Below are 26509 nucleotides of genomic sequence, written 5' to 3' on the forward strand. Positions count from 1 at the left end.
AAGAAAGAGAAGGAGAAGGAGGAAGAAGGAGGAAGAAGAAGGGGAAGGAGGAGCTCCTTCTCCTTCTCCTCCTTCTTCTCCTTCTTCTTCTCCTCCTCCCTCTCCTCCTTCTTCTTCTCCTTTTTCCTCTACCTTCCTTTCATTTTCCTCTTTTTCTCTTCTTGTCCCCTTCTTCGGGCTAAATTGGCTAAGAATGCCTTTTTGGAGCTAATTATGTCATTTCGAGGATAATTAGCTAAGTATAGGTCATTTTTTATTAAATAGGCCATTTTGGAGCTAACTAAGCTAATTATGTCATTTCGTAGGATAATTAGCCAGTTTAGCCTTTCTTGGATAAGTCTAAGCTACGTAGAAGAAGAGATAGAGAAGAAGAATTAAAATAAGGAGGAGGAGGAGGAGTAGGAGGAGAAGAAGAAGGAAGAGGAGAAGAAGAAGAAAAGAAGAAGGAGAAGGAGAAGAAGAAGGAGAAGGAGAAGGAGGAAGAAGGAGGAAGAAGAAGGGGAAGGAGGAGCTCCTTCTCCTTCTCCTCCTTCTTCTCCTTCTTCTTCTCCTCCTCCCTCTCCTCATTCTTCTTCTCCTTTTTCCTCTTCCTTCCTTTCATTTTCCTCTTTTTCTCTTCTTGTCCCCTTCTTCGGGCTAAATTGGCTAAGAATGCCTTTTTGGAGCTAATTATGTCATTTCGAGGATAATTAGCTAAGTATAGGTCATTTTTTATTAAATAGGCCATTTTGGAGCTAACTAAGCTAATTATGTCATTTCGTAGGATAATTAGCCAATTTAGCCTTTCTTGGATAAGTCTAAGCTACGTAGAAGAAGAGATAGAGAAGAAGAAGTAAAATAAGGAGGAGGAGGAGGAGGAGAAGAAGAAGGAAGAGGAGAAGAAGAAGAAAAGAAGAAGGAGAAAGAGAAGAAGAAGGAGAAGGAGAAGGAGGAAGAAGGAGGAAGAAGAAGGAGTAGGAGGAGCTCCTTCTCCTTCTCCTCCTTCTTCTCCTTCTTCTTCTCCTCCTCCCTCTCCTCCTTCTTCTTCTCATTTTTCCTCTTCCTTCCTTTCATTTTCCTCTTTTTCTCTTCTTGTCCCCTTCTTCGGGCTAAATTGGCTAAGAATGCCTTTTTGGAGCTAATTATGTCATTTCGAGGATAATTAGCTAAGTATAGGTCATTTTTTATTAAATAGGCCATTTTGGAGCTAACTAAGCTAATTATGTCATTTCGTAGGATAATTAGCCAATTTAGCCTTTCTTGGATAAGTCTAAGCTACGTAGAAGAAGAGATAGAGAAGAAGAAGTAAAATAAGGAGGAGGAGGAGGAGGAGGAGGAGGAGAAGAAGGAAGAGCAGAAGAAGAAGAAAAGAAGAAGGAGAAGAAGAAGAAGAAGGAGAAGGAGAAGGAGGAAGAAGGAGGAAGAAGAAGGGGAAGGAGGAGCTCCTTCTCCTTCTCCTCCTTCTTCTCCTTCTTCTCCTCCTCCTCCCTCTCCTACTTCTTCTTCTCCTTTTTCCTCTACCTTCCTTTCATTTTCCTCTTTTTCTCTTCTTGTCCCCTTCTTCGGGCTAAATTGGCTAAGAATGCCTTTTTGGAGCTAATTATGTCATTTCGAGGATAATTAGCTAAGTATAGGTCATTTTTTATTAAATAGGCCATTTTGGAGCTAACTAAGCTAATTATGTCATTTCGTAGGATAATTAGCCAATTTATCCTTTCTTGGATAAGTCTAAGCTACGTAGAAGAAGAGATAGAGAAGAAGAAGTAAAATAAGGAGGAGGAGGAGGAGGAGGAGGAGAAGAAGAAGGAAGAGGAGAAGAAGAAGAAAAGAAGAAGGAGAAGGAGAAGAAGAAGGAGAAGGAGAAGGAGGAAGAAGGAGGAAGAAGAAGGAGTAGGAGGAGCTCCTTCTCCTTCTCCTCCTTCTTCTCCTTCTTCTTCTCCTCCTCCCTCTCCTCCTTCTTCTTCTCCTTTTTCCTCTTCCTTCCTTTCATTTTCCTCTTTTTCTCTTCTTGTCCCCTTCTTCGGGCTAAATTGGCTAAGAATGCCTTTTTGGAGCTAATTATGTCATTTCGAGGATAATTAGCTAAGTATAGGTCATTTTTTATTAAATAGGCCATTTTTGAGCTAACTAAGCTAATTATGTCATTTCGTAGGATAATTAGCCAATTTAGCCTTTCTTGGATAAGTCTAAGCTACGTAGAAGAAGAGATAGAGAAGAAGAAGTAAAATAAGGAGGAGGAGGAGGAGGAGAAGAAGAAGGAAGAGGAGAAGAAGAAGAAAAGAAGAAGGAGAAGGAGAAGAAGAAGGAGAAGGAGAAGGAGGAAGAAGGAGGAAGAAGAAGGAGTAGGAGGAGCTCCTTTTCCTTCTCCTCCTTCTTCTCCTTCTTCTTCTCCTCCTCCCTCTCCTCCTTCTTCTTCTCATTTTTCCTCTTCCTTCCTTTCATTTTCCTCTTTTTCTCTTCTTGTCCCCTTCTTCGGGCTAAATTGGCTAAGAATGCCTTTTTGGAGCTAATTATGTCATTTCGAGGATAATTAGCTAAGTATAGGTCATTTTTTATTAAATAGGCCATTTTGGAGCTAACTAAGCTAATTATGTCATTTCGTAGGATAATTAGCCAATTTAGCCTTTCTTGGATAAGTCTAAGCTACGTAGAAGAAGAGATAGAGAAGAAGAAGTAAAATAAGGAGGAGGAGGAGGAGGAGGAGGAGGAAAAGAAGGAAGAGGAGAAGAAGAAGAAAAGAAGAAGGAGAAGAAGAAGAAGAAGGAGAAGGAGAAGGAGGAAGAAGGAGGAAGAAGAAGGGGAAGGAGGAGCTCCTTCTCCTTCTCCTCCTTCTTCTCCTTCTTCTCCTCCTCCTCCCTCTCCTCCTTCTTCTTCTCCTTTTTCCTCTACCTTCCTTTCATTTTCCTCTTTTTCTCTTCTTGTCCCCTTCTTCGGGCTAAATTGGCTAAGAATGCCTTTTTGGAGCTAATTATGTCATTTCGAGGATAATTAGCTAAGTATAGGTCATTTTTTATAAAATAGGCCATTTTGGAGCTAACTAAGCTAATTATGTCATTTCGTAGGATAATTAGCCAATTTAGCCTTTCTAGGATAAGTCTAAGCTACGTAGAAGAAGAGATAGAGAAGAAGAAGTAAAATAAGGAGGAGGAGGAGGAGGAGAAGAAGAAGGAAGAGGAGAAGAAGAAGAAAATAAGAAGGAGAAGGAGAAGAAGAAGGAGAAGGAGAAGGAGGAAGAAGGAGGAAGAAGAAGGGGAAGGAGGAGCTCCTTCTCCTTCTCCTCCTTCTTCTCCTTCTTCTCCTCCTCCTCCCTCTCCTCCTTCTTCTTCTCCTTTTTCCTCTACCTTCCTTTCATTTTCCTCTTTTTCTCTTCTTGTCCCCTTCTTCGGGCTAAATTGGCTAAGAATGCCTTTTTGGAGCTAATTATGTCATTTCAAGGATAATTAGCTAAGTATAGGTCATTTTTTATTAAATAGGCCATTTTGGAGCTAACTAAGCTAATCATGTCATTTCGTAGGATAATTAGCCAATTTAGCCTTTCTTGGATAAGTCTAAGCTACGTAGAAGAAGAGATAGAGAAGAAGAAGTAAAATAAGGAGGAGGAGGAGGAGGAGGAGGAGAAGAAGAAGGAAGAGGAGAAGAAGAACAAAAGAAGAAGGAGAAGGAGAAGAAGAAGGAGAAGGAGAAGGACGAAGAAGGAGGAAGAAGAAGGAGTAGGAGGAGCTCCTTCTCCTTCTCCTCCTTCTTCTCCTTCTTCTTCTCCTCCTCCCTCTCCTCCTTCTTCTTCTCCTTTTTCCTCTTCCTTCCTTTCATTTTCCTCTTTTTCTCTTCTTGTCCCCTTCTTCGGGCTAAATTGGCTAAGAATGCCTTTTTGGAGCTAATTATGTCATTTCGAGTATAATTAGCTAAGTATAGGTCATTTTTTATTAAATAGGCCATTTTGGAGCTAACTAAGCTAATTATGTCATTTCGTAGGATAATTAGCCAATTTAGCCTTTCTTGGATAAGTCTAAGCTACGTAGAAGAAGAGATAGAGAATAAGAAGTAGAATAAGGAGGAGGAGGAGGAGGAGAAGAAGAAGGAAGAGGAGAAGAAGAAGAAAAGAAGAAGGAGAAGGAGAAGAAGAAGGAGAAGGAGAAGGAGGAAGAAGGAGGAAGAAGAAGGAGTAGGAGGAGCTCCTTCTCCTTCTCCTCCTTCTTCTCCTTCTTCTTCTCCTCCTCCCTCTCCTCCTTCTTCTTCTCATTTTTCCTCTTCCTTCCTTTCATTTTCCTCTTTTTCTCTTCTTGTCCCCTTCTTCGGGCTAAATTGGCTAAGAATGCCTTTTTGGAGCTAATTATGTCATTCCGAGGATAATTAGCTAAGTATAGGTCATTTTTTATTAAATAGGCCATTTTGGAGCTAACTAAGCTAATTATGTCATTTCGTAGGATAATTAGCCAATTTAGCCTTTCTTGGATAAGTCTAAGCTACGTAGAAGAAGAGATAGAGAAGAAGAAGTAAAATAAGGAGGAGGAGGAGGAGGAGGAGGAGAAGAAGGAAGAGGAGAAGAAGAAGAAAAGAAGAAGGAGAACAAGAAGAAGAAGGAGAAGGAGAAGGAGGAAGAAGGAGGAAGAAGAAGGGGAAGGAGGAGCTCCTTCTCCTTCTCCTCCTTCTTCTCCTTCTTCTCCTCCTCCTCCCTCTCCTCCTTCTTCTTCTCCTTTTTCCTCTACCTTCCTTTCATTTTCCTCTTTTTCTCTTCTTGTCCCCTTCTTCGGGCTAAATTGGCTAAGAATGCCTTTTTGGAGCTAATTATGTCATTTCGAGGATAATTAGCTAAGTATAGGTCATTTTTTATTAAATAGGCCATTTTGGAGCTAACTAAGCTAATTATGTCATTTCGTAGGATAATTAGCCAATTTAGCCTTTCCTGGATAAGTCTAAGCTACGTAGAAGAAGAGATAGAGAAGAAGAAGTAAAATAAGGAGGAGGAGGAGGAGGAGGAGGAGAAGAAGAAGGAAGAGGAGAAGAAGAAGAAAAGAAGAAGGAGAAGGAGAAGAAGAAGGAGAAGGAGAAGGAGGAAGAAGGAGGAAGAAGAAGGAGTAGGAGGAGCTCCTTCTCCTTCTCTTCCTTCTTCTCCTTCTTCTTCTCCTCCTCCCTCTCCTCCTTCTTCTTCTCCTTTTTCCTCTTCCTTCCTTTCATTTTCCTCTTTTTCTCTTCTTGTCCCCTTCTTCGGGCTAAATTGGCTAAGAATGCCTTTTTGGAGCTAATTATGTCATTTCGAGGATAATTAGCTAAGTATAGGTCATTTTTTATTAAATAGGCCATTTTGGAGCTAACTAAGCTAATTATGTCATTTCGTAGGATAATTAGCCAATTTAGCCTTTCTTGGATAAGTCTAAGCTACGTAGAAGAAGAGATAGAGAAGAAGAAGTAAAATAAGGAGGAGGAGGAGGAGGAGGAGGAGAAGAAGAAGGAAGAGGAGAAGAAGAAGAAAAGAAGAAGGAGAAGGAGAAGAAGAAGGAGAAGGAGAAGGAGGAAGAAGGAGGAAGAAGAAGGGGAAGGAGGAGCTCCTTCTCCTTCTCCTCCTTCTTCTCCTTCTTCTTCTCCTCCTCCCTCTCCTCCTTCTTCTTCTCCTTTTTCCTCTACCTTCCTTTCATTTTCCTCTTTTTCTCTTCTTGTCCCCTTCTTCGGGCTAAATTGGCTAAGAATGCCTTTTTGGAGCTAATTATGTCATTTCAAGGATAATTAGCTAAGTATAGGTCATTTTTTATTAAATAGGCCATTTTGGAGCTAACTAAGCTAATTATGTCATTTCGTAGGATAATTAGCCAATTTAGCCTTTCTTGGATAAGTCTAAGCTACGTAGAAGAAGAGATAGAGAAGAATAAGTAAAATAAGGAGGAGGAGGAGGAGGAGGAGGAGAAGAAGAAGGAAGAGGAGAAGAAGAAGAAAAGAAGAAGGAGAAGGAGAAGAAGAAGGAGAAGGAGAAGGAGGAAGAAGGAGGAAGAAGAAGGAGTAGGAGGAGCTCCTTCTCCTTCTCCTCCTTCTTCTCCTTCTTCTTCTTCTCCTCCCTCTCCTCCTTCTTCTTCTCCTTTTTCCTCTTCCTTCCTTTCATTTTCCTCTTTTTCTTTTCTTGTCCCCTTCTTCGGGCTAAATTGGCTAAGAATGCCTTTTTGGAGCTAATCATGTCATTTCGAGGATAATTAGCTAAGTATAGGTCATTTTTTATTAAATAGGCCATTTTGGAGCTAACTAAGCTAATTATGTCATTTCGTAGGATAATTAGCCAATTTAGCCTTTCTTGGATAAGTCTAAGTTACGTAGAAGAAGAGATAGAGAAGAAGAAGTAAAATAAGGAGGAGGAGGAGGAGGAGAAGAAGAAGGAAGAGGAGAAGAAAAAGAAAAGAAGAAGGAGAAGGAGAAGAAGAAGGAGAAGGAGAAGGAGGAAGAAGGAGGAAGAAGAAGGAGTAGGAGGAGCTCCTTCTCCTTCTCCTCCTTCTTCTCCTTCTTCTTCTCCTCCTCCCTCTCCTCCTTCTTCTTCTCCTTTTTCCTCTTCCTTCCTTTCATTTTCCTCTTTTTCTCTTCTTGTCCCCTTCTTCGGGCTAAATTGGCTAAGAATGCGTTTTTGGAGCTAATTATGTCATTTTGAGGATAATTATCTAAGTATAGGTCATTTTTTATTAAATAGGCCATTTTGGAGCTAACTAAGCTAATTATGTCATTTCGTAGGATAATTAGCCAATTTAGCCTTTCTTGGATAAGTCTAAGCTACGTAGAAGAAGAGATAGAGAAGAAGAATTAAAATAAGGAGGAGGAGGAGGAGGAGGAGAAGAAGAAGGAAGAGGAGAAGAAGAAGAAAAGAAGAAGGAAAAGAAGAATAAGAAGGAGAAGGAGAAGGAGGAAGAAGGAGGAAGAAGAAGGGGAAGGAGGAGCTCCTTCTCCTTCTCCTCCTTCTTCTCCTTCTTCTTCTCCTCCTCCCTCTCCTCCTTCTTCTTCTCCTTTTTCCTCTACCTTCCTTTCATTTTCCTCTTTTTCTCTTCTTGTCCCCTTCTTCGGGCTAAATTGGCTAAGAATGCCTTTTTGGAGCTAATTATGTCATTTCGAGGATAATTAGCTAAGTATAGGTCATTTTTTATTAAATAGGCCATTTTGGAGCTAACTAAGCTAATTATGTCATTTCGTAGGATAATTAGCCAATTTAGCCTTTCTTGGATAAGCCTAAGCTACATAGAAGAAGAGATAGAGAAGAAGAAGTAAAATAAGGAGGAGGAGGAGGAGGAGGAGGAGGAGAAGAAGGAAGAGGAGAAGAAGAAGAAAAGAAGAAGGAGAAGGAGAAGAAGAAGGAGAAGGAGAAGGAGGAAGAAGGAGGAAGAAGAAGGAGTAGGAGGAGCTCCTTCTCCTTCTCCTCCTTCTTCTCCTTCTTCTTCTCCTCCTCCCTCTCCTCCTTCTTCTTCTCCTTTTTCCTCTTCCTTCCTTTCATTTTCCTCTTTTTCTCTTCTTGTCCCCTTCTTCGGGCTAAATTGGCTAAGAATGCCTTTTTGGAGCTAATTATGTCATTTCGAGGATAATTAGCTAAGTATAGGTCATTTTTTATTAAATAGGCCATTTTGCAGTTAACTAAGCTAATTATGTCATTTCGTAGGATAATTAGCCAATTTAGCCTTTCTTGGATAAGTCTAAGCTACGTAGAAGAAGAGATAGAGAAGAAGAAGTAAAATAAGGAGGAGGAGGAGGAGGAGAAGAAGAAGGAAGAGGAGAAGAAGAAGAAAAGAAGAAGGAGAAGGAGAAGAAGAAGGAGAAGGAGAAGGAGGAAGAAGGAGGAAGAAGAAGGGAGTAGGAGAAGCTCCTTCTCCTTCTCCTCCTTCTTCTCCTTCTTCTTCTCCTCCTCCCTCTCCTCCTTCTTCTTCTCCTTTTTCCTCTTCCTTCCTTTCATTTTCCTCTTTTTCTCTTCTTGTCCCCTTCTTCGGGATAAATTGGCTAAGAATGCCTTTTTGGAGCTAATTATGTCATTTCGAGGATAATTAGCTAAGTATAGGTCATTTTTTATTAAATAGGCCATTTTGGAGCTAACTAAGCTAATTATGTCATTTCGTAGGATAATTAGCCAATTTAGCCTTTCTTGGATAAGTCTAAGCTACGTAGAAGAAGAGATAGAGAAGAAGAAGTAAAATAAGGAGGAGGAGGAGGAGGAGGAGAAGAAGAAGGAAGAGGAGAAGAAGAAGAAAAGAAGAAGGAGAAGGAGAAGAAGAAGGAGAAGGAGAAGGAGGAAGAAGAAGGAGTAGGAGGAGCTCCTTCTCCTTCTCCTCCTTCTTCTCCTTCTTCTCCTTCTTCTTCTCCTCCTCCCTCTCCTCCTTCTTCTCCTTATTTTTTCCTCTTCCCTCCTTTCATTTTTCCTCTTTTTCTCTTCTTGTCCCCTTCTTCGGGCTAAATTGGCTAAGAATGCCTTTTTGGAGCTAATTATGTCATTTCGAGGATAATTAGCTAAGTATAGGTCATTTTTTATTAAATAGGCCATTTTGGAGCTAACTAAGCTAATTATGTCATTTCATAGGATAATTAGCCAATTTAGCCTTTCTTGGATGAGTCTAAGCTACGTAGAAGAAGAGATAGAGAAGAAGAAGTAAAATAAGGAGGAGGAGGAGGAGGAGGAGGAGGAGGAGAAGAAGAAGGAAGAGGAGAAGAAGAAGAAAAGAAGAAGGAGAAGGAAAAGGAGAAGGAGAAGGAGGAAGAAGGAGGAAGAAGAAGGGGAAGGAGGAGCTCCTTCTCCTTCTCCTCCTTCTTCTCCTTCTTCTTCTCCTCCTCCCTCTCCTCCTTCTTCTCCTCATTTTTCCTCTTCCTTCCTTTCATTTTTCCTCTTTTTCTCTTCTTGTCCCCTTCTTCGGGCTAAATTGGCTAAGAATGCCTTTTTGGAGCTAATCATGTCATTTCGAGGATAATTAGCTAAGCTTAGGTCATTTTTTATTAAATAGGACATTTTGGAGCTAACTAAGCTAATTATGTCATTTCGTACGACAATTGGCTAATTTAGCCTTTCTTGGATGAGTCTAAGCTACGTAGAAGAAGAGATAGAGAAGAAGAAGTAAAATAAGGAGGAGGAGGAGGAGGAGGAGAAGAAGAAGGAAGAGGAGAAGAAGAAGAAAAGAAGAAGGAGAAGGAGAAGAAGAAGGAGAAGGAGAAGGAGGAAGAAGAAGGAGTAGGAGGAGCTCCTTCTCCTTCTCCTCCTTCTTCTCCTTCTTCTCCTTCTTCTTCTCCTCCTCCCTCTCCTCCTTCTTCTCCTTATTTTTCCTCTTCCCTCCTTTCATTTTTCCTCTTTTTCTCTTCTTGTCCCCTTCTTCGGGCTAAATTGGCTAAGAATGCCTTTTTGGAGCTAATTATGTCATTTCGAGGATAATTAGCTAAGTATAGGTCATTTTTTATTAAATAGGCCATTTTGGAGCTAACTAAGCTAATTATGTGATTTCGTAGGATAATTTGCCAATTTAGCCTTTCATGGATGAGTCTAAGCTACGTAGAAGAAGAGATAGAGAAGAAGAAGTAAAATAAGGAGGAGGAGGAGGAGGAGGAGGAGAAGAAGAAGGAAGAGGAGAAGAAGAAGAAAAGAAGAAGGAGAAGGAGAAGGAGAAGGAGAAGGAGGAAGAAGGAGGAAGAAGAAGGGGAAGGAGGAGCTCCTTCTCCTTCTCCTCCTTCTTCTCCTTCTTCTTCTCCTCCTCCCTCTCCTCCTTCTTCTCCTCATTTTTCCTCTTCCTTCCTTTCATTTTTCCTCTTTTTCTCTTCTTGTCCCCTTCTTCGGGCTAAATTGGCTAAGAATGCCTTTTTGGAGCTAATTATGTCATTTCGAGGATAATTAGCTAAGTATAGGTCATTTTTTATTAAATAGGACATTTTGGAGCTAACTAAGCTAATTATGTCATTTCGTAGGACAATTGGCTAATTTAGCCTTTCTTGGATGAGTCTAAGCTACGTAGAAGAAGAGATAGAGAAGAAGAAGTAAAATAAGGAGGAGGAGGAGGAGGAGGAGGAGAATAAGAAGGAAGAGGAGAAGAAGAAGAAAAGAAGAAGGAGAAGGAGAAGGAGGAAGAAGAAGGAGTAGGAGGAGCTCCTTCTCCTTCTCCTCCTTCTTCTCCTTCTTCTCCTTCTTCTTCTCCTCTTCCCTCTCCTCCTTCTTCTCCTCATTTTTCCTCTTCCCTCCTTTCATTTTTCCTCTTTTTCTCTTCTTGTCCCCTTCTTCGGGCTAAATTGGCTAAGAATGCCTTTTTGGAGCTAATTATGTCATTTCGAGGATAATTAGCTAAGTATGGGTCATTTTTTATTAAATAGGCCATTTTGGAGCTAACTAAGCTAATTATGTCATTAGATGGAAGTCTAGCTATTTTGGAGCTAACTAAGCTAATTATGTCATTAGATGGAAGTCTAGCTATTTTTTATTAAAACACTAGAAATAACATACCTAAGTTAGGGTGAAGCACGGTGGCTCTGGCTTGTTTCACCTGGAGAAGGCTGCCCTGGAGAAGGCTCGACTGTAGAAGGGTTGTGCGATGCGTTTCGGGACATATTCTGCACCAAACATCGTTTGCAATGTGTAGTTAGCATGAGGACACTCTTAAGATCACTCCACTGAAATGAAACTCACCGTCCCCGCCACGTTAATGACTGGCATCGGCGGAGGGACTTGGCCGTTCTTCTCGCACATAGACTGTACATTTGGTTTCGACAAGTCAAACTTTTTATTTATTAATGAAACGGACATTCAAATGCAAGATTTGAAATAACATGAAGAAGAAACTTACCACGAAGAGCTCGTATATGGCCCTGGTAGACGCTTCATTCCGTGCCCTCTCCGCCTCCACCAATGCAGTCGTCCTCTCCTCCAGCTCCCTAATTTCCTTATCCTTCTCCTCCATAGCCGCCTGCATTGCCGCTCTCTCTTTCTGAATAGCAGCCTGCAACACAACTCATTGTTAGCAATGTAATCATATTGGTTCCAACGCACAACATAATGCGGAAAGATAGTTGAGTCCATTAAACTAACCTCGATGGCGAGCTCGACTGGCCGTGGACGACGTGTTATCTCCGGACAAGAGCTCGTTTGGCGTGCCTTTATCTGCCGGAGAGTGCTAGGACAACGTATAAGGCCGTCTCCAATGGCGATCGAGCCATGGGGCCTCCCGTTGCCAGCTATCATCACCAGCTCTGGATCAATAGGCCCCTTGCTCGGGTTAAAGTCCTCCCCTTTCCTCGCCTTCCCGTGATCTCTGTACTTCACGAGCTTGTCGTGGGAGGAGATGTTGGTGAAGTTTTCTGGATGCTCGAGGTCAGACTCACAGAATGCCTTAACCTTCTTGTACGAGGCAGTATGGGCCATCGCATACAGGTCGTACATCTGTGGCGCCTCCGTCTTATTGTGACGCGCCTAAAAGAGAGAGAGCAGAAAATTGTATTGGTAAAGGGCTCAAGATAGCATTAAGAATGAATTGCATGAGGCATGAAGCAAACCACATACCCAGTTCTCGCCAAATTGGATTAAGTTGACGCTCCCTTGATGGTGTGGAACGCCAACCATTTTGCCACGCCTCTCCTTGGCGTTGTTGTGGCTGGTCTCCCACGTTTCGGAGCACCACTGGTCCACCAAGGCCTCCCAACAATCCATCTTATCCACACACCATCTAGGGGGCACCTAAGTTAATAAAGAGAAATTTGAGTGCGTAAGAACCAAATCAAGGAAACTAACTACAAAGCCTTAATAATATGTAATTACCTTCATGTAATGCTCCTTCTCCATCTTAGCATCACGTCACTTCGCCTTATCAATCCTAATACGCCGCGTGGCATAGTAGTCTCGAACAGCCTGCACCCGAGCCTCGTGCCGAAAGTTTTGAAGTAGGCGGCGACATTCGGTTTCGATAACCTTTGCCGCGTCGTCCTCGTATCCCTCCTCACACCTGTAGAAGGTCTGCAAACGAGACAACACCGATTAGTACAATAAATAGCTATGGTTAATCTATAATTGTGTGAAAGAGAAATTACCCAGAACTTTCGGATCACCATGTCCGCCCTCGTGTCACACAAAACACCGTCGATCTCCACCTCCGGCGGGGCCGGGCACCCAAGTAGTGCTCCCAGGTCATCCCTACCTCTCGCTCCCGACCGGGCAACGTAACAAACCCTGGGAAGTTTTGACGGCAAAGAACACCGAGGACGCTGTTGGGCTTGCGGACACCCTTGGCAACAATCCAACCCCTACAGTATGACAAATTAAAGCCAAAACATTAGATATTTGAGAAAACGCGAAGGCAAAAGGTTAAATAAGATTAAATTAACTTACGTGTCCCCATTTGGCCTAATCGAGCACCTCTGCTCGGGGGTCGCTGGCACGAGCGGGAGCCCCGAACTACCACGCTGGTAGACGGTATCCCCCTCACCCAGCTCCTCGTCGCTACCAGCATGGCCAGTTGGCTCTGGCCAGGGATCCCACTGGGTCTCTTGGGACGTACCCTCATCCCTGCTGTGCTCCGCAGTCGTGTGGAAGGAAGCCTCTGGGACACGAGTCTCGTGGGTCAAAGGCTCGTCGACCTGAGGCTCGTCGACCCGAGGCTCGTGAACCGGAGACCGTGTAGCCTCCACCTCAGACGAATCCACCCTAGAAGTCCTCCTGTGCTCAGGTGAGTCAGCTTGGGGTGGTGGCGGAAACCGTGTAGCCCTACCTCTCCCGCGGCCACGTGTACCTTTAGTACAACATAAATACCAACATGAGTAATAAAATGTATATAAATACCAATATGCATACAACATGAGTACAACATAAATACCAACATGAATACAACGTGTACCTTTAGTGCCTCTCGGCTTCACGGGTGGTCGACCTCCTCTCACGGGGGCCGCTCCTTGCATAGTAGAGAGCAACACTCTCCGAAGAGGCGAGGCAGGAATGGAAGTACCCATCCCATCACCCGCCGACGAAGAAGCAGCCGCGGCATGCTTTCGACCCTTTCCCACCATCTTTCAACACCTGTCATGACAAAGAGTAAATGAAATTAGTACAACATAAATACCAACATGACTAATAAAAATTGAATACCTAACATGAACTCAAAATTTATATATAGTATAATAGTTGAATACCTGACATGAACTAATAACAATCGTCCTCGTCTATATATGCTTCGGGGTCAATAAATGCATCATGATCATCACTATCATCAATAAATGCATCATCATCATCACTATCTAGAAGAACATGTGGAAGGCCACCATTATGTAATCGGTCAAGAAGTGACAGGTCATCCGCAGCAGTAACCTCTTCTTCTTCCATCTCTTCCTCTTCGGGCTCAGGGGTTAAGACGGATTCACTGTCGCTGTCTACTTCAATGTTCTGGGGTGAAGTAGAGCGGTTCTTGAAACGTTTCTTGGACATACGTGTTTCTTGGAAGAATTCTCCTTCATATGTGTCTGGGTTAATGTGAGGTTCGTAATCCTCTTCATTGAGGGTAGGTGGTCTAAAATGTGGTGGCACTTCATAAACGACATCCCAACCTTTGAGATTTGGATCAGTTTGGCAGGCCCACGGTAGATAGAAAACTTGTGTCGCCTGTTGAGCCATAATATAGACATCGGGAACATCTAAGTGGGTGTTTTGGTTGATTTCGACTAGTCCTATATGTTCATGAGTCCTTCTAGTCTCCCTCGGCTCAAACCAATAACATTTGAAGACTACGACGGTCGGTGGGTTTTCACCATAGAATAGAAGTTCATAAATTGCTTCAACCCTTCCATAATACTCGGTGTCTCCTTCGCCGATAGCAGAGACAGAACAATTTGTAGTCTTTAGGTCGGGCATAGATAGCTCTTTGCCAAAGGTACGAAAGTGATACCCGTTGATGTTGTATTTGTCAAATGAACGGACCTTATAGTCAAAACCATTAGCGACTTGTCTCAACTCGGCGTCCATAGACTCTGCATCAGCCTACAAGTTTAATACGAAAGAATGGATGCATTAGCCGCAAATTAGACCAATAAGTCAAATGGGCCCTTAATGGTAATTAATTACCCTTTGTTTGAACCAAGATATGAAACCAGGATAGTCGCCTCCATGCTTTGCGAGAAGCTCATACTCTTCGACGGAATCCTTTCCGATGACCGCTCCATTCGAGAATTCGGCGACGTATCGACTATATCAAATATCCGGGAATAAGAGTGGTTCAAAGCAATTAGAAGTTGCGGAACAATAAATTACCGAGAACTTACTCGATGTACGGCCGCACTTCTGTTAGGTTGGTGAAGATATACAATGAAATGGTCCGCCATTCTTCGACATCCAACGATTTCCCTTTCGAAGCACCGGATGGTGCGAGCTTACCTTTGAATAGGCTGAGGTTGGATCGAACTTTTTCTCGATCGCCATCATTGTACCGAGGCTTCGGGTTATGCAAATGATAATTTTTGGCTTCGTAGTGTGGTGTCACGAAGTTTGCCGCCTCCTCAGTAATGAATGCCTCGGCCATCGATGCTTCAATTCTACGTTTATTTTTACACTTAGCTCGAAGCGTCTTCTACATCCTCTCAGTTGAGTAGCACCATCGATTTTGAACGGGCCCCCCCATTCTTGCCTCGGTCGGGAGATGCAAAATCAAATGTTGCATTGGATTAAAGAAGCCCGGTGGAAAGATCTTTTCTAATTTGCAGACCAACTCCGGCGCCAACTCTTCCATTTCATCTAGCACGCCAGGCGATAGTTCTTTCGCACAAAGAGAACGGAAGAAATAGCTCAGCTCTGCCAGTACTAGCCATTCATCCTCAGGGATAAAGCCACGCAACATCACCGGCATTACCCGCTCAATCCATATGTGCCAATCATGACTCTTGAGCCCAAATATTTTCAATTTCTCAAGACTCGCTCCCCTCTTTAGATTCGCAGCATACCCATCGGGGAACATCAACCGCATTTTCACCCACAATAGCATTTCTCTCATAGCTGGCCTTTCAAGATTGAACCATGCCTTTGGCTTCGCTATGCTTTGCTTTCCTTTCCGTTGTCGCAAGTTTTGCAACGGTCTATCACATAGAGCCTCCAGGTCGATTCTAGCCTTAGGATTATCTTTTGACTTCCCCTCTATGCCGAACAATGTACCAAAAATGGCCTCCGCAATATTCTTTTTAGTGTGCATCATGTCAATGTTGTGTGGGCAAAGGAGGTCTTTGAAGTAAGGGAGATCCCATAAGCATGACTTGTGAGTCCAGGCGTGTTCTGCATTATACCCTTTGAAGTATCCTGGACGCAAAGGATCGGGCTCGAGAGCGTTTAATTGATCAAGGGTCTGTTGGCCTGTCAACGCAGCTGGTGCAGTGTTTTTGACAACTCTACCTTTGATGAAATTCTTCTTGTCTTTTCTGAACTTATGGTCAGGATCCAGGAATTGTCTATGCATGTCGAAGCAAGAATACTTGCGACCAGCCTGCAGCCAACGGAACTGAAGAGCTGCCTTGCATGTGGTGCACGGGAACCTTCCATGCACACACCAGCCAGCGAATAGCGCAAACGCCGGATAATCATGCGTCGAGTACATGTACCACACATGCATTTTGAAATTTGTTTTGGTAGCCGCGTCGTAGGTCTTGATCCCATTATCCCAGGCTTCTTGCAACTCATCCTTAAGCGGTTGCATGTACACATTCATATTCTTCCCCGGATAGTTGGGCCCTGGAATTATCAACGTCAGGAAAATGTTCTTTCTTTTCATAATCTCTCCGGGTGGCAAATTTAGTGGAATGACAAATACAGGCCAACAACTGTATTGTGCTGCCGTCATACCATACACATTGAACCCATCCGTGCTGATGGCAACTCTAGGTTGCCTTGGATCTTCCGATTTATCCTTATGTAATGCATCGAAGTGCCTCCACGCAAAACCATCTGAAGTGTGTACCAGCATCTTGTTCCCATCCGCATCTAGTTCGGTTCTTTTGCCCAATTTGTGCCATGTCATCTGTCTGGCCGTCTCTTCGACCATGAAAAGACGTTGAAGTCTTGGTACGATTGGCAGATATCGAAGAACACTAATGGGGATTTTGGTCTGATTCTTCTCACCCATGCCGTTGTCTACCACAATATACCTGGAAGAATTGCAAATGGGGCAATAGTTCAAGGCCGCATACTCAAGCCTAAATAAGGCACATCCATTCTCACATGCATGTATCTTCTCATAGGGCATCTTAAGTACACGGAGGATTTTCTCTGACTGGTACAGGTTTGCAGGCAGTACATGGCCTTTGGGTAGAAAGCGTCCAAATATCGTCATCATCGCGTCGTAGCATTCTCTGCCTAGGTTGAATTGAGCCTTCAGAGCCATTACTTGCGCGATGGCATCCAGCTGACAAAGCTCAGTCTTCTCGTGGAGAGGACGTTTTGAAGACTCCAGCATTTCATAGAAGGCCTTTGCAGATTCCTCCATCTCATCGTCCGAATCCCGAGCATCATCAAAGTCTTGCACCATGTCTTCAATCCCGGTACCATGATCGTTGGTGCGACGACGAATCACCTCAGCTCTGGCACGTTGGTCAGACTCACCATGAAAAGTCCACACCGTATAATTAGGCGTAAAACCCCACTTCTGCAAGTGTTTACCCATTTCAAACTCTGTCTGCTTTTTCCAGTTGTCGCAGTTGGGACAGGGGCACCATGTTTTTTGCTGGCCATTTGCAAATGCGGCTCTCACAAACCCCCTGGTTTTTGTTAACCATTCATGGGTCATGTCTTTCTGACTAGGGTGACCAGTGTACATCCAAGCACGATCACTCATGTTGCCTAGCTACCTATGGGGGCACAAGAAATAAATACATAATTCATCATCTATATTCATATGCTAATCAAGTTTGTCAGTTTTATTACGTCCATGCAACCTACACGCTAATATGTAAAGATAGGTCCTAATCCCACCCGAGTATGTGTAGACTGGGTTCGTTTTCCCATGCTCTACTCCAGATGCGACGCAGAATTTTGGCAGCACCTCCCCGCTGTTCTCCTGATACACGTCTCGGCAATAAGCAGAGAGGATGTGTACCCGGAGAACAACAGGGGAGGCACTGACGAAATTCCGCATCGGATCCGGAGCACAGCATACGGGAAAACAAACCCAATCTACACATACTCGGGTTGTCCATGGATAATGTTGGACAATTCGAAAGGATGGCGGTTATAAATATGCAAAGAAATGCATATTTATAGATGTCGCCCTTTCGAACGGGAGACGCATACTGGTCACGCATACTCATGATTGAAGAAACCTATAGCTAGCAAGTTTCATCGGCACGAAGACCGGGACAGAGCAAATTAAGGGGGTAGGAGGAGAAGTCATTTGTGCTCACCAACAAACGCAAGGGCGGAGCTCGTCCAACGCACGTGGAGGTCGTCGAACAACTGCACATTGAAATTCACCCGATCAACACAAATACGATGTTTTTATAATTAACATGATCGGGAAATATGTGACCTAACTCATAATTTACAAAACTATGACCCCGTGGGCCTCCGGAAGGCCGAAAAGCACCTTCTCGTTCAAAAGAAGGCAGAAGAGGTGTCGGGGGTCGGGGCTTAGTGGTGTCGGGAGTCAGTGTCGTCGAGGGTCGGTGGCATCGGGGGTCGGGGGGTTAGTGGCGTCGGTTGTGGGGGGTCAGTGGCGTCGGGGGTCCAGGGTCAGTGGCGTCGGGGGTCCAGGGTCAGTGACGTCGGGTGTCAGTGGCGTCGGGGGTCGGGGGTTGGTGGCGTCGAGCGTCGGGGGTCGGGAGTCGTGGGCCGAGGGACTGGGTCGGGGGCAGTGGCGTCGGGGGTCGAGGGTTAGTGGCGTCGGGGGTCAGTGGCGTCGGGGGTCGGGGGTCGGGGGTCAGTGGCGTCGGAGGTCGATGGTCGGGGGTCAGTGGCGTCGGGCGTCAGGGGTCGGGGGTCGAGGGTCAGTTTCGGGGTGCCGGGGTTCCCTTTTCCTCTTCTTTCTTCTTCTCCTCTCTCCTCTTTTTCTTCTTCTTCTTCTTCTTCTTCTTCTTCTTCTTCTTTTTTCTCCTCCTACTCCCCCTCCTCTTTTTCTCCTTCTATTCTTTTTCTTCTTCTTCTTCTTCTTCTTCTTCTTCTTCTTCTTCTTCTTCTTCTTCTTCTTCTTCTTCTTCTTCTTCTTCTTTCTCCTCCTCTTTCTCCTCCTCCTCCTCTCCTCTTCTTCTTCTTCTTCTTCTTCTTCTTCATCTTCTTCTTCTTCTTTTTTCTCCTCCTCCTCTTCTTCTTCTTCTTCTTCTTCTTCTTCTACTTCTTCTTCTCCTGCTTTTTTTCCTTCTGCTTTTTTTCTTCTAACCTAACTAACTAACCTAATTAGCCTAATAATCTAACCAAATAAACTAACTAAATTACCCTATATATAATAAAAAAACTAACCTAAGAAACTAACTACAATAATTAACTATTTTAAAAAGAAAAACAGGAAAAACTCACCGGCAGGGGGCGGCGGCGGCAGGGGGCGCGCGGCTGGGGGCTCGCCGCAGGGGGCGTCGGCGGCAGGGGCGGCGACGGCAGGGGGCGCAATGCAGGTGGCGCGCAGCAGGGGGCGGCGGCGGCAGGGGGCGCAATGCAGGTGGCGCGGGCGCGCGGCAGGGGCGCGCCGCAGGGGAGGTGCTCACCGTGGGGGTGGGTCGCCGCGGGGAGGTGCCCTCGCGGGGAGGGGATCCCACGGGGAGGGGGTCGCCGGGGGGGGGGGGGGTGGGCTCGCCGGGGGGGGGGGGCTCGCCGCGGGGAGGGGATGTCACGGGGAGGGGGTCGCCGCCGTGGAGAGAGAGAGTGGTCGGGGTAAGAGAGAGAGAGAGACAGTGAGCGAGGGGGGGTAACGGCCGTTATAGGGCTGCCCCTTTGCCGTCCGCCCCCCGACGGCAAAGGGCCGTATGGCAGACGGCAAAGGCCCGCGGACGGCAAAGGCCCCCGGATTTCGGACACGGCAGGCATGGGACCCACGCGTCCCCTTTGCCGTCTGCCCTGGGGCTCTTTGCCGTCTGCTGGAGACGGCAAAGGACCCACACATGGCAAATAGTATTTTTGCCATGTGTCAGTTCTTTGCCGTCTGTATTGTGTCAACTGATGGCAAAGAGGTTCTTTGCCGTCAGCCAGCAGACGGTAAAGAACTGTTTGACGGCAAATTTCTGGATTCCAGCAGTGGATGTGACACCAAACGAAACCCATAACTCGAAGAGAATTACAAGGATACGAAATCATGCATATAAGAAATCAGAGGAGACTCAACTAATATTCATAGATAATCTGATCATAAATCCACAATTCATCGGATCTCGACAAACACACCGCAAAAGAAAGTTACATCGGATAAATCTCCATGAAGATCATGGAGAACTTTGTATTGAAGATCCAAGAGAGAGAAGAAGCCATCTAGCTACTAGCTATGGACCCGTAGGTCTGTTGTGAACTACTCACGCATCATTGGAGAGGCAATGGTGTTGATGAAGAAGCCCTCCGTGTCCGAATCCCCCTCCGGCAGGGCACCAGAACGGTCCCCAGATGGGATCTTGCAGAGAGAGAAGCTTGCGGCACCGGAAAAGTATTTTCATGGCTCTCTTCTTTGGTTTCGGGATTTTAGAGAATTTATAGGCGAAAGAGGTAGGGCAGAGGAGCCACGGGGGGCCCACGAGCCTACTAGGCGCCCCCTAGGGCGCGCCTAGGGGGCTCGTGACCTCCCCCGAGACTTCCTGCCTTGGTTCTCAAGTCCCCTGCGTATCTTCTGTTATGGAAAAAATCACCCCGCATGTTTTATTCCGTTTGGACCCCGTTTAATATTCTTTTCTGAAAAAGGTCAAAACACGGAAAAAACAGAAACTGGCACTGGGCACTGAGTTAATAGGTCAGTCCCAAAAATGATATAAAATGGCATATGAATGCATATAAGACATCACAAGTTGATAATATAATATCATGGAACAATAAAAAATTATAGATATGTTGGAGACGTATCAAGAGACTTGCCGGTAACGAGATTGAACAAGGTATAGGGATACCGACGATCGAATCTCGGGCAAGTATCATACCGATAGACAAAGGGAATTGCATACAGGATTGATTGAATCCTTGTCATCATGGTTCATCCGATGAGATCATCGTCGAAGGTGTGGGAACTAACATGGATATACAGACCCAGTTGTTGGTTATTGGCCGGAGAGATGTCTCGGTTATGTCTGCACGTCTCCCGAACCCGTAGGATCTACACTTAAGGTTCAATGATGCTAGGGTTATAGGAAACTAGTGTACGTGGTTACCGAAGGTTGTTCGGAGTCCCGGATGAGATCCCGGACATCACGAGGAGCTCCGGAATGGTCCGGTGGTAAAGAATTATATATAGGAAGTGAGATTTTGGACACCAGAAATGTTTCGGGCGTCACCGGTAACGTACCGGGACCACCGGAAGGGTTCCGGGGGTCCACCGGGAGGGACCACCAGCCCCGGGAGGCTACATGGGCCAAGTGTGGGAGGGAACCCTACCCAGCCCAAGGCGTGGCAAAGGAGGGAAGGGGGCAACCCTAGCGCAGGAGGGGGCCAGGCCCACCTGGCGCGCCACCCCTCCCTCTCCCTGCCCTGGCCACCACCTCCTGGCTTTAGATGGGGCTGCCGCTACCGCTAGGGTGGGAACCCTAGAGGTGGCGCCCCCTCCTCCCTCTCCTCCTATATATACCCGTGAGTTGGGGCTGTTTTGAGATGCACAAACCTCTCTCTCTCTCGGCGCAGCCCTACCTCTCTTGTTCCTCGTCCTCCGCGGTGCTTGGCGAAGCCCTCCCGGAGTTCCACGTAGCTCCACCACCACCACGCCGTCGTGCTGCCGAAGCTCTCCCTCAACCTCTCCTCCCTCCTTGCTGGTTCAAGGTGTTGGAGACATCACCGGGCTGCACGTGTGTTGAACGCGGATGTGCCGTGATTCGTCACGTAGATCGGAATCACACCGCGATTTGAATGACTGCGAGTACGACTCCATAAACCGCGTTCTAGTAACGCTTCCGCTTAGGGATCTTCAAAGGTATGAAGATGCTCTTCCCTCTTGCTCGTTGATGGTCTCTCCATAGATAGATCCTTGTATGGCGTAGGAAAATTTTGAATTTACTACGTTACCCAACAATACCTTGTGGGTTATCAAACTTCGCAACGTAACTGGTTAACTGTAAAGGTGCTCTACAGGTATCTCCAAAGGTGTCTGTTGGGTTGGCATGGATCAAGACTGGGATTTGTCACTCCATGTGACGAAGAGGTATCTCGGGGCCCACTTGATAATACAACATCACAACAAACCTTGCAAGCAATGTGGCTAAGGAGTTAGTTACGGGACCTTGTATTACGTAACGAGTAAAGAGACTTAACGATAACGAGATTGAACTAGGTATGGTGAGATGATCGAATCTCGGGCAAGTAACATACCGAAGGACAAAGGGAACATCATACTGGATTAACTGAATCCTTGACATAGAGGTTCAACCGATAGAGATCTTCGTAGAATATGTAGGAGCCAATATGGACATCCAAGTCCCGCTGTTGGTTATTGACCAGAGAGTGTCTCAGGTCATGTCTGCATAGTTCTCGAACCCCCAGGGTGTGCACACTTATGGTTCGATGACGTTTCGGTATAGTTGAGTTATATGTGTTGGTGACCGAAGTTTTGTTCGAAGTCCCAGATGAGATCCCGGACATCACGAGGAGTTTCGGAATGGTCCGGAAACGAAGATTGATATATAGGAACTTGTTATTTGGATTCCGAAAGGTTTTCAAGCATTGCCGACAGTATACCGGGAGTGATGAATGGGTTCCGGGGGCCCACTGGGTGGGCCCACCACGCCCCAAGGGATCTACATGGGTTTATTGGATGTGCAATAATGCATAATGGGCTGACAAAGTCGTCCAAGAAAAGACCACGAGGAAAAAGTGGAAAATCCAAAAGAGGTTGGAAATCTAATAAGGAGTCCTAATCCAATTGAGATTGGAGGATGACTCCTCCTTCCTCCACTTCGGCCGACCCAAGGGAGCCTCCCTTGTGGCGTCAAGGCTGCCTCCTCCCGCCTCCTATATATACTAGAGGTTTAGGGCTTTTTCAGACACAACTTTGTCACGTGCAACCCTAAACCTCTACTTCGTAGTTCTTCATCTAGATCGGATTTCTGCGGAGCTCGGGCGAAGCTCTGCAGGAATAGATCACCACCACCGGAGCGCCGTCGCGCTACTGGGAAATTCATCTACATCCCCGTCTTTCTTGCTTGATCAAGAAGACGAAGATCGTCATCGATTTATACGTGTGCGGAACGCGGAGGTGCCGTCCGTTCGGCAGTTGATCGAAACGGATCATGAAACAGTGCATGAGACGGATCGTGGGACGGTTCGTGATACGGATCATGGACGGTGGAGATGTTTCTCGCGTCTTTCGGACGCATCGATTCCTTCTCCGGCGAAGTGCTACGTGCTGCTGTCAGTCGTGTCTGGCCCTACTCCTCGCCACCTTCTCCTCCTTCTGGCAAAATCAAGTTACAGCAAAATTGTTTTCAGACAACTTAGGAATATCCCACACGCGAGAAAGAAACCTTTGGATGGGCGTCCTCGGCTATTTTGGTAGTGGAAGCTGTCGGACCACGGCCCACGGGCACAGTGAACTCGCTCAATTATAAAGCAGGACCTCGAAACGCGGTACCTGTCCTTTCTCGTAGGCTCTCAGCATCCAGCTCCACAGATCACTGCACACGTAGCTAGAGAGGGTGAGCGAGGGACAACTTGCTGCTGGGATGACGATGGAGCAGAACACGGCGACGAAACCCATCAGATGCAAAGGTACTCGCGCGCCGCCGACGTACATGGCCTCGTCTACCTCCATCCTTTCTTCAAATGCGTAGCCTCATTTGCAGCGGCGGTGAGCAAGGTGGCCGGTCAGCCGCTGGAGATGGAGGAGGTGGAGGTGGCGCCGCCGAGGGCGCACGAGGTCCGCATCAGAATACTCTGCACCTCGCTCTGCCACACCGACGTCACCTTCTGGCGCTTGAAGGTGCGTCAGTTCTTTATATGTGATGCCACGGGTCAATTTTTTATAATACAATTTGATAATCAGGGCATGCTATTTACAGTATTTTTCCTCTTTCGAGTAGGATTTCCCGGGCCAGCATCCCATAATCCTGGGCCATGAAGCAGCCGGGTAAATGCATAATATATCTACCCGTGTCCAAAGGACACACTAAATTCATCTGAAATCTTACTACAAATTCCACGATGAGATCGCAAATTATTTGAACTTTCAACTCCAATTATCCAAAAAAGAAAAAAACTTGCAACTGGCCAGAGCAACTATGGCGAACTGTTTTTGTGTCCTTTATTCCCAGCGTGGTGGAGAGCGTGGGGGAGCACGTGCACGAGGTGGCCGTCGGGGACACAGTGGTGCCGGTATTCTCGGCGCAGTGCGGCGACTGCCCAGACTGCCTCTCGGACCGCAGCAACATCTGCTCCGGGCTCCCCGCCGGGCCCGGCATGCCGCGGGACGGCACGACCCGCTTCTCGATCGCCGCCACCGGCGAGCCCATCCACAACTTCATCAGCGTGTCCAGCTTCACCGAGTACACGGTCGTTGACGTCTCGCACGTCGTCAAGCTCGAGCCCGGCGTCCCGCCGGAGAAGGCCTGCCTGCTCAGCTGCGGCGTCTCCACCGGTAACTAGTCTTCACTGACCTACTTTCGTTACAAAACAGCAACTAAAGCATCCGCAAACTGATTGCCGGGTTCAGGTGTTGGCGCGGCGTGGAAGGTGGCGGCGGTGGAGCCCGGATCCAGCGTCGCCGTGTTCGGGCTAGGCGTCGTCGGGCTAGCGGTAACGTCTGACTACGATCCCTCGTTCGGAATCATTGTACTCCCTCTTTAAACAAATACAAAAACGTGTGGATCACTAAAAATATTGATCTAGATGCTCTTTATATTTCTTTACTGAGAGCATATATGCCACTGCTACTGTTAATATATTGTGACAGTGTGATGCCTGGTTCGGGTTGTCGGCTGAAAGCAGCCTGATCTTGTAGTGTCTGTCAGTCTGTCACAGTACACTGTACACCGCACGTTTCCAACTAGTGCGATCTACAATGTGGCTTACTGTAGGTAGCACAAGGGTGCAGGATGCGTGGGGCTAAGCGGATTATTGGAGTGGATCTTAACACGGAGAAGTGGGACATCGGTATGTATCATAAGTGGATAGTTATGCAGGGCTAATCTAATCATCTGAAGAAGAAACAATGTCAGGATAGTAATGATCAATCGCAGGTAAGAGGCTGGGAATCACCGACTTCATCAATCCGAACGACATTGGGGAGAAGGCCGTGAGCGAGGTGCGAATCCGATCCCGATTCCGATTCCGAATAAATCGTCGCGCGCGACGATCCGTTCATGCAGTATTAGTTGCTAACGAGCTTTTCATCCATCGACATCTGTGTAGGTCATCACGGAGATGACCGGCGGTGGCGCCGACTACTGCTTCGAGTGCATCGGCTCGACGTCGGTCATGGCGGAGGCGTTCCAAAGCTCCCGGAAGGTATGCTATGCACGGCCCATGCGGCTGGGCATGCCACATTTGCACATGATGTACGTATGAGTCTGATTCATGGTGATTGGTCAAAACAGGGCTGGGGGAAGACGGTCGTGCTCGGCGTCTCCAGGGGCGGCGCGCCGATCAGCATTCCGCCGAACGACATCCTCTGGGGGAGGTCGGTCGTCGGCTCGCTCTTCGGCGGGTTGAAGCCCAAGACCGACGTCCCTATCCTGGCGCAGAAATACATGGACAAGAAGCTGGAGCTGGACGAGTTCGTGACGCACGAGATGGGGTTCGACGACATCAACGGGGCGTTCGAGCTGCTCACCCAGGGGAAGTGCCTCAGGTGCATCATCTGGATGGATGGGGCCAAGGAGACCGGTGTCGGCGTGGAAAATGGAGGCGCCTGCAAGGCCAAGGCGTGATTGACATCGTTGTCCTCTCGTCACTAGCCACGATAGTCACTGCTCGTCTGTGGGCGACTTCTTGTTGTCATGGGCTTTCGCTATAATGTCTTTCTTCATTTGGACGCGAGAGGGGATAGTTTATTTCATGAAAAAATGTATTTTAAACCCTGAATTGATAGAGGTCTGGCGGAACGAACATCAACTTAAAATCCTGATTGATTGTATCTTAAACTATGCAATTTCGGTCTTAATCAAACCTTAGCAAATTTTAACAGAGATTCATCTAATGGGCCGACCTGCTTCAGTTTTTTTCGTTTAAAATACAAACTTCAGAGTATATACATCACGATTGGGCCGGCCCATCAATTTATACGGGATGAGATGGGTGGGAAAAGCCAGGGTATTACGTGGACCACACACGCACCAAACGATTTTTAGACGAGAAATCTTGATGCGATTTGGACTCGACTTGCCATCTTGTTTTGGATTTTCGGTCTCAGGTAGGGGTGCGATCGAGACTCCCTGCCTACTGCTTCGTGTCTAGTTTTTACTAGCAGCAATTTAGCTAGATCGCTGATGGTTCATTCGAAATATGTACTTACTAAAGCCCTAGCAGAGGAAAAAAGGAGTTATTTATTTACCTCGATGTTCCTTTGGACGTCGAGCCGCAGCACAGAATTTAAACAAAAGGAAAAAAGAACAAAAAAATAAAATAAAAATAAAAACAGAAGGGAAAAAGACAAGAAAAGAAAAAAGAAAGGAAAAAAGAACAAAAAAGAAAAAACAAATAATGAACAAAACAAACTAAATCAACAACATGCAACATGCGTTTGGGTGAACTAGGCCGGCCCAATCCCGGTCATCCCGGGCCAGGTCGACAATCCATGTTTGAAAAATGATCTGAAAGTTTGATTTAGACCGGGATTGCATAGTTCAAAATACAATCGATCGAGATTTTGAGTTGAGTGTTTATTTCGCCGAACCATTACCAATTCAGGATTTGAAATGGACTTTTTCATTATTCTATAGAGAGAAATGTGTTTGATTTTTTTCTTTCAAAAATGATACTACCCTATAAAAGTTTACATAAAATACGAAGCACCTTGAACATACTAAAAGTTACATCTATGTTCCGAGTTCAGGGACGTCCACTACTATCACGCCGACTAAGAGCATGTACACTCGGATATTACAAATATGATCCCTTAAATGCGTGCGGATGCCCGCGGATGCACCCGGTCAGTGATCGGACGTGTCCCCGTCCGTTCATGTAGCCATACTTTTAATTTTTTTTTTATATATTCGGTCACTTGCACATAATTGATGAAGAGGAAGAGAAAGGAAAGAAAGAATGAACAAAAAACTGGCCTGGGGGTGTGATAGCGTCTTATGTGGCGGATTGACCGGGCATGCCCGGCGCGACCACGAACTCTCGTATCTTCCCTCATATTTGAGATGAATATGAGAATTTACGGACAACCTGAATGTATAAAAATGATACAAGGGGTTCGATTGAATCACTTTTTTTCTTCTCTCTTCTATTCGATCACTGACCGGATACATCCGTGGATGTATGAGGATCATT

The 26509-nt window shown here is 45.9% G+C and overlaps 1 protein-coding gene across 1 annotated transcript; it reads left to right on the plus strand.

Annotated features, from left to right (window-relative positions):
• The first annotated feature begins 22615 nt into the window (after window positions 1-22615).
• LOC123429680 (alcohol dehydrogenase-like 7) lies at window positions 22616-25196 on the plus strand. The gene is made up of 9 exons (XM_045113693.1): window positions 22616-22786; window positions 22861-22997; window positions 23098-23144; window positions 23329-23651; window positions 23727-23809; window positions 24091-24166; window positions 24253-24317; window positions 24425-24520; window positions 24610-25196. Exons 1-9 carry the CDS (start codon window positions 22741-22743, stop codon window positions 24940-24942), a joined length of 1206 nt encoding a protein of 401 aa, XP_044969628.1. The 5' UTR covers window positions 22616-22740; the 3' UTR covers window positions 24943-25196.
• The last annotated feature ends 1313 nt before the right edge of the window (window positions 25197-26509 follow it).

Source organism: Hordeum vulgare, chromosome 2H, assembly GCF_904849725.1.
Source record: "Hordeum vulgare subsp. vulgare chromosome 2H, MorexV3_pseudomolecules_assembly, whole genome shotgun sequence".
Taxonomy (NCBI): Eukaryota; Viridiplantae; Streptophyta; class Magnoliopsida; order Poales; family Poaceae; genus Hordeum; species Hordeum vulgare.

Bases quoted from the DNA above. Each gene is read 5' to 3' on its own strand.
- LOC123429680 (XM_045113693.1), top strand. From the start codon at position 22,741: ATGACGATGGAGCAGAACACGGCGACGAAACCCATCAGATGCAAAG. The intron at 23,145-23,328 runs GTAAATGCATAA...CTTTATTCCCAG, and splicing joins CTGGGCCATGAAGCAGCCGG to CGTGGTGGAGAGCGTGGGGG. The intron at 23,652-23,726 runs GTAACTAGTCTT...TGCCGGGTTCAG, and splicing joins CAGCTGCGGCGTCTCCACCG to GTGTTGGCGCGGCGTGGAAG.